The sequence below is a fragment of the Carlito syrichta genome, unplaced genomic scaffold, assembly GCF_000164805.1.
Source record: "Carlito syrichta isolate Samal-C Ts95f unplaced genomic scaffold, Tarsius_syrichta-2.0.1 Scaffold312225, whole genome shotgun sequence".
Lineage (NCBI taxonomy): Eukaryota > Metazoa > Chordata > Mammalia > Primates > Tarsiidae > Carlito > Carlito syrichta.
This window is the reverse complement of record NW_007256321.1, coordinates 282,109-292,233: the sequence shown is the minus strand read 5'-3', so window position 1 is coordinate 292,233 and position 10,125 is coordinate 282,109. Positions and strand designations below refer to the sequence as shown.

General features: G+C 49.4%; 1 protein-coding gene across 1 annotated transcript in view; it reads left to right on the top strand.

Annotated features, from left to right (window-relative positions):
• BMF (Bcl2 modifying factor) overlaps positions 1-7,297 on the top strand; it is a 17,299-nt gene extending 10,002 nt beyond the window's left edge. The window contains 1 exon segment of the mRNA XM_021718491.1: positions 7,096-7,297. Within this exon segment, the coding sequence (XP_021574166.1) occupies positions 7,096-7,197 (102 nt within the window). The 3' untranslated portion in view covers positions 7,198-7,297.
• The last annotated feature ends 2,828 nt before the right edge of the window (positions 7,298-10,125 follow it).

Genomic DNA, 10,125 nt, shown 5'->3' with positions numbered 1-10,125 from the left:
GGGGGGAGGGGTTTCCAGTCTTCTTGCTTGACTGGTTTGCCTCGTCCTGTCCAGGGAATTGGCCCAAGATGGGACAAGAACAGCCAGCTGCAAAGACCCCAAGTTGAGAGTCAGAGCCTGGGAGTTCCTTCTACATGGTCCTATAGACCCACCACAGACCTGTCCCTGCTCAATCTCCTCCCTCCCTCACCTTTAACCAGGGTGCACACCACCATGCCTTCCTGAGCTCTTAAGAAGTTGCCCAGGAGTTTGATGGAGTTGTTCAAGGGAAATGAAACCACAGAGTGATCCCTGGGGGAAACTGAGTAAGGGTCTCAGTAGTTCCTCCCTCCAGGCTGTGGAGATGCAGAAAAAAGGGTCTAGGGACATGGGTGGTATACCACAGACCTGTCCCCCACCCGCACCCCCCAGCCCCTAGTGGCTGGAGCCAGTGTCCTCCAGTTGTATTAGAGAGGTCCTGACGTCTTAACCTAGAACTGGCTGGTTCCAGGCTGCCCTTTCTTTCTTAGAGAAGCAATGGACATTGTCATGGTGGCTTCAACATCCTGTTAGCACTGCTGGCTGGGCTGAGGAAGCTCTTGGCAAGGAATATTTTTTTCCTTTTCTGTTTTGCCATATTGCTCATTACTTGGGTGTCTGGGTCATAAGTAGTCTGAAGCAGTGAGTCTACCAGGCCCAAGGGGTTGTCCCTGGGTTTCAGAATCCCGGGCTTATCTTGGCAGCCTGAAATCCTGAGCCCAGGCGCCTCTGGCTGCTGTGGTCAATTCCAGACTGGAAAGTCAGGGGTCTCCCAGGATTTCATGAGTCTGCTGGGAAGATGGTGCTCATGGGGCAGGACTTATGTTCAGAGCACGTTGCGGGAAGGTTTTCCCTATGCTCAGCAGGGAGGGGTGAGCTTGCTTAGTGCTGCTGTCAGGCCTAGTTCCTTACGTATCCTTTCCTCATTTAATCACCACAGCAACCTTGTGCTTCTTAGACCCCTTTGTCCCTGTCTCATAGGAAACCGAGGCTCAGAGAAGTGAGGTCACATGCCCAAGTTATGCTGTAATTGACTGAGCTGGGAGTCACACAGCTTTAATGGACTCTAGAACCATGGTCTTCTTACCACCCCATACCTGCTACTCAGCAAACACATTGCAGAAGACGAAAGTATGATGGAGTGCTCATTTATTGAGGTGACCCAGGACTGCCTCATGTAATGCTTAGTTCTGGGTTCTTGCTTTTCCCCCCATTATATTGTAAAATAACTTGAGAACGAGGCTTATGTTTTATTTTATTAATTAGTTAATTAATCTCTTGAGCCAGGGTGTCACTCTGTTGCCCAGGATGGAGTGCAGTGGCACGATCACAGCTCACTGCAGCCTCCACCTAAGGCTTATATTTTAATTATCTTTGTATCCCTCATAACTCTTAGCTCAGTTGGGTGCTTGATAAACATTTGCTGATTTCAACAACAAAAAAACTTCCTAATTTCTTTCTTTCAAGTGGAATTTTCCAAAAGTCTCTCTTATCTCAGTGTTCCTGTTGTCGATTGCAAGGCTCTTTCCTTCAGCCTTGGCCTGGGCAGGTTTAGAATGTGACACGGGAAGGGGAAGAGGTAGGAGAACTTCATGTTAGGGAGTGGAGATCACCCTGTAGAGTATACACAATTCTGTGTTTTAAGGAAATTGTACGTGTTTTCAGATCGTGGTCTGAAGTTACAACTTCTGACCAGTTTTAGCTTTATTTCTGTTTGATCTTCAGTTAGCTCCGCCTCTGAAAGGTTTATTTTTCTGGTGCATAGCATCCTTACTAAATAGTTAATGATCTGGAAACAATGTCTTTAAACATACTAGGGGAACAGATCAGTGGTGATTTGCTTTGAAAAGGTAATACTATTTTCATAATGCGAATAAACACACTGTTAAATTTTAGTGAAAGGACATAGCTTTGGAGTCACAAGTCAGGGGTTTGAGTAATCTCCCCTCCCAACTAACTAACTTGGGATGACTTTTCCAGCCTTTGCTTCCCTGACTGTAAAATTCTTGCCCTTCTTATGTCCCAGACTTTTGTGAGGATCAAATGAGAAGACAGAAGGAAAGTATCCAGAGGCTGAGGTATTATAAATTGCTATCTATTTAGTAAATTTGCATTTTGTGCGTTATGTTATTTTGCTGCTTAGTTTTGCTTCTTCCTCTGATTCTTTGGGGTGAATTAGCTCTTGCTGGAGCATCTGGAATACTGGTGACACACAAAGCCCTCAGAGAGTGTGAATTGGGTCTGAAGCAGGGAGAGGCAGAGAGAGATTCTTATCCAGGGAGGGCATGCATTGTGCTTAGGGCAGAGGCCGTGTGGGATGAAACAGAGTTTGATTTATGTAATCCAACCTTGTCAGACACCACAGCCACTTCTTAAAAAAAAAATAAAGAAGGCCTTTTACTAGTTGGGCCTCTCCCCAGGCGAGAGGCTGATACTATCACATAAAGTACATCTTTAGACCTGGCCAGACATCAGTTGTTCCTGGCCTCAGACAAGTGGGTTATCTTGCAGGGCTGACTCTTCTGTAGTCAGTCCAACGTGCACATGTTGAGTACCTACTGTGTTCCCTCCTTATTCCCCATTACAGAGGATGAATGACCGTGGGTTCAGTCATAGAGCGTTGCAAACAGTAGGAGTTTAAACACTTGTCAGCCAACTGCCTTCATCCTATGACCACAGCAAGAAAGTGAGGTTGAAAAAAAGGAGACCCAGAGGTCTCTGCTGCCTGCTGTGCTCTCTTAACTGAAGAGAACACTTAAAGCCATCATTAGGGCACCTCCCATGGGGCATTCACCTCTATTCTTTACCTCCATGCCTTGGTCCTACCCTCCAGGGTCTGTGAATTTGAAGGCTCCGGGGTAAGCTTTCCATCCCTTGTACCCCCCACCCCACCCCACCCCTGGGTCTCCTAACTGTGCATTCTGGGAACCTCCATTCTGTGAGGAGTGCTCAAACCAAGTTTTAGGAGAGCTGGGCCTTGCTCTGGGAGTCAACCCTCATTGGTCTCAGTGTATGTGCTGGGCACTGTGTGGGTGCCTGAGGGTGAGAGCCAAGAGTACTCTTTCCTGGTTCCCCCTTCCTTCTCCCCTTCTCCTTCACACCCGCTTCTGGAAGGACTCATGCTCTCTGGTGTTTTGGTGTCTTTGTGTACTTCATCCTGTTCAGTGAATACTGACTTCCTTCCTCCTTACTGTTTCTCCAACTGGCCTCCCTTCAAGTCCTTTTTCTTTCCTTTCTAGTCAGGCCCTTTTGTTTAACGTTTAGAAAACATTTTATTTATTGTTGTTGCTGGCAATCAGGGCATTCTTTGATTTTCTTGGTTTCCTTGTGGAAAAGGGCCTTGTAGGGACTGCCCTATGGCAGGAGAAGGCCAAGTGGAACATGTGTGGCATCTGCTTGTGCTCAGAGAGAGCTCTTGGCCTATGGGTGGATTCCTAGACTCTACCCCAGGCTGACAGGATTCAGTCATTGGAGCTCTGAGTTGTAATTCTAAAGGTAATTGTGAATGACAAACTCCTTAGGGTTGGAAAGCACCTCAGTTGTTTCCAAAACCCTGTCTGTGGCCTGGCTGCTGCAGAACCACCTGGGCAGGATTTACCTCTGGCTTGGCCACTGGCGCAAGGCTTTATTTTGGTGGGAAGAGATCAAAAGGGACTGAAAAAAAACACCAACTCATGATGTGTTTTCTTCTAGGCTGTAGGGTCATGACTGATTTTTTCACCTCCTCTTTAATTTTTTGTATTTTCCAATTTTTCTTTTTCTTTTTTTTTTTTTTGAAGTTGGAGTCTCACTCTGTCGCCCAGGCTGGAGTGCAGTGGCACCCTCATGGCCACTGCAGCCTCCACCTGCTGGGCTCTGGTGATCCTTCTGCCTCAGCCTTCCAAGTAGCTGGAACTGCAGGCACGTACCACCATGTCTAACTAATCTTTGATTTATTGTAAAGATGAGGTCTTGCCAAGTTTCCCAGGCTGGTCTTGAACCCTTGGGCTCAGGCAGTCCTCTCGCCCACCTTCCAAAGTGCTGGAATTACAGGTGTGAGCCACCGCGCCCAGTGTATTTTCCCATTTTTCTACAACTATTGTTTTGCTTTTATGATTAAAATATACAATAAATTATTTCTGATTTCTAAAATGTCACCCAGAGAACTTGTTCAATACATTCCTGGGATCCTTCCCTGAAGATTTTGATCCAGATGGTCTAGGTGGGATCTGAAAACTGTACAGTATTTACAGCAGCACTTCAGCTGATTAAGTGATACAGTCACTTAAGGTTTGGAAACCACTGATCAAATACTACCCCTGTGTTTTCCTTATAAGCCAAGTGAGGACTCAAAAACAGGTTGATCGAAGATCCTGCCCTAAAGCCAGGTCCTCTAATTCTTGTTCCCTGGGGATGCATCACTCAGTGCCTTCCTTACAATTCATGAGCCCTAAGGACTGTCAAAGACAGAGGCATGGAACTGCACCTAGGCCTGCCTGGGTCTCCCAGCAAGACCTCAGCTTTCCTGTCTGACAGCACTCTCTGGCCCACAGCTGCTTCTGGGTCCTCTGACACTCCGAATGATGGGGGTAAGGGTGCTTTTTTTGCCTCATCCTTAGAGACCTCAGGGCCCAGCAAGTTACCTAGATGGCAGGTGGCCTCCATTAGTGGAATGTGGGAGAAACTGAGGTATACGGAGATGGGATTGGCAAAGGCCACAAATCATGGGGTTGTGATGGCCCGTTGGCCATTGAGCTGTTTTTGAGGTGATTCAGAGAAGGGGAGGATAGTGGGTTTACACTGATATAAAGAAAGGTAGATAGTGGCATTCAGAGTATGGTGAACATGGGAAGGGACATTTCTCCAGGGCCAGATGGTCTAGGTTCAGTCCAGTCCTGGCCACTCACTAGCTATGTGGTTACTAAGTTACCTAACTCTTCTAGTTATCCCATCTGAATGAGCATGATAATATATGCCTACTGCATGGGGATGTTGAGAGAAGCAAAGGTGTTTCATGTCTGTAAAGCAGTGCATCTCATACTAGAACGTGCCTTAAAATCACCAGGGGAATGTTCTGGTTCACTGGGCCTGCATTTCTAGGAAGCTCTCAGTTGATGCTGAGGTTCCTAGTCCATGGACCACACCTTGAGAAGTGAGGCCGCAGAACACACAGAAGAGTCTGGCACACACTCCATGTTACAGTTATGGTTCCGATCATGATTGTTATTGCTCCTTGGCCTTTCAACCAAGCACCTGAGGAGTCGGCATTCCAGCAGTCAGGCCTCTCCAGGGATCAGTCTTTTCCTGGATTCTCCTTCTGTTCCGCCACATGACCTTTGCACCTGTCCTGGGCAGCAGCTGGGGTAAGGGGGCAGAGAAGGGGTTCCTCTGCCCAGCTGCTGCAGGCCCAAGGCTTCAGGTTTGCAGCTGAGTCCATTTTCACGCTGCTTTACTCTAACCAGATTTTGTTAAGCTGAGTGTGTTTCCTCTTTTTACTCATCTTTGTTTACAAAACACGAGGAAGCCATCAGTATCCCCAGCCTCTGTCTGCCAGGCCTTTTCGTGGCACGCCCGCTTTCCCTTCCCCTCCTAGGAGGAGCTGTGCCTCCAACTTGCTGGGTTGTTTTCCAGCCTCTTCCACAGGGGAAAGAGAAATGCTCTTGCCATGGGTGTGGAACATTCTGTGTTCACCTGGGTTGCCAGGCCCTGAGGCCAGCTCCGTGGACCCTTCTTTTCTCTTTGTGGCCTTGGGCATGGTGAAGGGGAACCCAGCAACCTGTCTGACTCCCCAGAGAAAGGTCAGGGAGGTCAGGGCTAGAAGTACCCTCGGAGTCCAGGAAACTTGGGTTCATTTCCAGCTGTGCCACTGGCTTACTCTATCCTTTTCCCATCTGACCAGGAGTGGTTGTTTCTTGGTGGGGGCTGGTCCTGTGGTTAAAGACAGTTTAAGAGAGGGCTCAGCTCCCCTGGACACTTCACATAAACTTGCTTGCTGACAGGGCCACTGAAGTAATCCAAGTCCAGCCTGTGCTGGCTCCTTTCTGTACACTGGGTTTTTATTCCCCTGTCCACTGAGAACCCTGTGGAGAGGCCCAGCCCAGTCCTGCCCTGGCAGACAAAGAGAGAACAAAGACCGCCTCTTCCAGCACCCCCCAGTCCCCTCCGGGCCTCTGCTGGCCCCTGGGAAATGGTACCTGTGTGGGCAGGACACCGGCCCCGATCCAGTGAGCCACTGACCCCTGAACTTTGCCCCTGACTTCCCAGCCCATGATAGGACCTGGGATAACCTCCAGAGCGTAGTGCGTATTCTTTGTTTTTGTTTTGTTTTCAAGTATGTTCTTGCTTAACGTTTAATTGGCTCCAGTCAGTAGGAGAGCACTCCAAGAGGGATTATTTATGGCTTACTGTCAAGAGCAGCTATAAAAAGGGCAGCACTGAGCGGGAGATGCTGGGGAGGGAGAGCAGGCAGGCGCATAAGAGTGTGTGTGTGTGTGTGTGTGTGTGTGTGTGTGTGTGTGTGCGCGCGTGTGTGTCTGTGTGTCTGTGTGTGTGCGTGTTTGCACTGGATGAAATCAGATTTTTGCTGCCTCAGCAGTGTGGTTTAAATTGAAGATTAACCCTTTGACCTTCACAGTGTCAAATCACTTGCAGATGGAGGCCCCCCTCTTCCCCTTGTTCTCTATGTTACTTTGGAGTCGGGGGAGAGAGGGGGGCACTTCTTCTCTTTCTCTGAAGCAAGTTTGTTGTTCATGCAGCTGAGGTTTGAGGGGCTCAGGAGCCAATCTGATTAAAAGCAGCACTTGGCTAAACTCTGGAAAATCCTGCAAGCAGGGGAAAAAGTTTAATCCTCTTGTGCGTCGTGCATATAGAGCCTGGTCTTTTCGTTTTAATGTTAAAGCTGCAATTGTTTTTGGAGAACTCTGCTATCTCCTCCACACGGCCGCTCCTCTTTCACCTCCCTCTTCTTCCCCAAGTTTGCTGTACTGATAGGATTAAAGTACCAGTCCTGAGATGTGTAGATCTGAACTTTTATTGGAAATAATAAGGAGTCATCTAGAGTTGTGTTTGGTAGTTAAGTTTTTTTTCTCCCCCTTTCAGCACCAGCAGAACCGAAATCGCATGTGGTGGCAGATACTCTTCTTCCTACACAACCTCGCTTTGAATGGAGAAGAGAACAGGAACGGGGCCGGTCCTAGGTGAGGCTGGGCTGCCCTCTTCGCATGGGGCACCAGGAACACGGTCTGGAACAAGAAGGACATCGGGCAGGACTGACACCGTGTCTTGTGAAGTTGTTTGTGTTTTAAATTTCTGAGTGTACATATGACATACCCAAACAGGACCTTCTTTCTCTGTTCAGGGCCTCAACCAGGAATGGAGGCCTTTGTCAAACACTGTTGAAGAGGCTGATGTGTCTGGGATGGTTGGAACTCCCTGGTGCTCTGACAAGTAGATTCTTCAGTCACCAGTTGTTGGAGGTGACCAGTTAGTGACGCTCTCTGGGGAGCAGACTATAGTTTTTCCACAGGAACTTGGTTAAGAAATAGACTGGATTAGACTCCGAGTTTCACCAAATCTATCAGCCTTCCACTGTGGATGGGGCCATGATCCTGACGGTCCTACTGCTTCAACCCACCAGGGCCTGGGCCAGGGGCTTTCCAGTTGAGGATGGCAGCTTCACTGGGTCAGCCAGCCAGCTCCACGACTGCCTGGGTTCTCACTTGGCCCAGTCAATACTCGCCCCAGGGCTCAGGGATTCTTGCCCAGCCCCTGTCACCTCCAGCAGGCCTCAGGGAGGGTTGGGTTTCTCCAAGGACCCCTCAAATGTGCCGCAAAATGAACCAGACTTCTGGGTAGGCCTCAAATCTGACTTGGTGCCACTTGGAGGCCCCAGGATTGGTTCTGAGGTGCAGAGCCACTGCCACCTCTGGCTGCCTGGGACCAGCTGGGTGTGAAACGTGAATGAGCCGAATAGCCAATCAGTGTGCTCTAGCCAGCAGCGTGTGCCTTTGTCGGCTCTTCTTTCAAAAGACCCAGCCAGCAGACTGCATTCCACCTCCAGCATCAGCACTGTAGGACATAAAGGGGCAGGCTTGCAGTGGGGCTGGAAAATGTGGCGGCCACCCCACTGATAAGTGTCAGCCCTGGCGGACCCCAGGCCCCTTGGTTTCCTTGGAAACAACATACCTCCTCCCCCTCATCCCCATTCCTTTTTCACACTTAGTGGGATACAGGAAGAAGCCAGGACAGTGGCGTTGCCAGCTGAAAAGCAACTTTTTGAGTAACAGATAAAGACTAAAGTGTGGAACCATCGAAGGTGGGTCCACGTTTCCTGCCTTCCTCTAGCTTCCAGCTAGGCCAGAAGGGCAAGCTCTGGAACCCAGCAGGATCACAGCTGCCTCTAGACGTCTTCCCTACTCTCCCTGCTGTGGCGCTCATGAGAGAATTTAAAGCCGCCAGTGTGGCAGCTCTCATAGCAGACACGGGGAATCTGTTAACCAAATACCTAGAAATTAAATTATAACTTTTGCATATGTGAGAAAAGACAACATTGGTGCTAACGATGAAGCAAGACCCAAAGAAAAGATGGCTTCCCTGGGCAGAGAAGACCCCGGGGCTACGCAAGACGACTGGAGGAGTCCCAAGTAGACTCTTCAGTCTGAACAAGCCCAGGCTCCTCCGGTCCTGCAGAGACAAGGTCTTCAATACCATCGAAGGAGACGGTGATCTGGATGTGCAGTGGGGCAGATGGTTCACTGCAGAAGGGGCCCTGCAGAGGGAGCTCCTGAAGGCTGGAATCCAGCCCGCCCTATGCTCTCTAAGCTGTGTGCCCTGGTGCAGGACTGGTTCTGCCCAGAGGAAGGGGCGCCTTTCCTCATTTGCCCAAAGGTGCTGTTCCGGCTCACAGCGTCCCTGAGGAGAAGGACCTCAAATTGTACACGTAGCCTTTGTTTTGTTCTGCTCAGATTTTCCGGAGATATTACCTCTTCTTGGCCAGAATTATGTTCTCAGGGTGTGTACCATGATTTGTCTGCTAAGAAGACGGGTTTCTGCATAGAAGGAGAAGGAGCCAGCGACCAGGTGTGAAGACCAGCTCTGGGACACGCTGACCATTGTGAAAACCAGCCTTTCCTGTGTGTCTCCATACCATTTTATGATGTGTACAGGACATGTGTTGTTTCCTCCTCTCCTGGATCAAGGCTGTGACAGGCAGGCTGCTGGTGTATGCTTGAATGGCACACACCAAAAAACTGGGATTATTTATACCAGCCACTTATAATTCCTCTTGACAGACTTTCCACCTGTGCTGAGTGCGCAAGAAAATGGTCTAGACCTTGGAACTGAGGCAAAGCCATTCGCTTCAGAAACCTTGTCAAGCCTAGGCTGGATGCCCTGTCCTCTTTTTGAGAACTGAGCCCAGAGTTTGACAAGCCCACCTGAACATTAACCCCGGGGCCTGGTGAAAGGTGGTCTGACTGCACTGTCGCCATCTTAGGCTAAGCCAGGAACAAACTCACTATCTTAGGTGAGCCAAAGATAGTGGGGCAAAATTTAACCCCCTCTGCTATTCCCTCCCCTTCCCAAAGAGAATTCAGGAGATAAAATGGTAGAAGAGTCCCAGAAAGGAAAGAGATTCTTTCTGACTGACTGTTTTTAATTGGCTTAGTGATCAAGACTGGTCCCTTCCCCCTCTGCCTGGTGAATTGGCCCAAACATTCCTCAAGTCCAGCCTCAGGAGGCTTGTCCTACCCCCACTGCCCCCTCAGGCCTCCATCTTCCACCCCCAGGAGCCTGGCTGTCTCTAGTGAGGGGGTGGAGAATCAGATTTAGAGGGAGGGAGAGTCTGACCTGGGTCCTGACCTGTAACCAGCTGAAGACGGATGGGGCTTTTGTGGCTTACTGAGGGTGGGGGCTGGGAGGGGGACTGGAAACCTCCCTCCTCATTGTAGAAGTGCCCTGGAGGAAGGGAAGCCTGATATTCAGGGTCAAAACAGTCCTTCAAATTCAGAACCCCAGAGTAGGGGTTTCTAGAAGTTGGGTAGAAAGATCTAGGGAGGGAGCTCCCCAGGCCAGTTATCTGACTCCTCCAGTGAGCCAGGAGAACTCAGCCTGGCCTTCTCTTGCTCAATC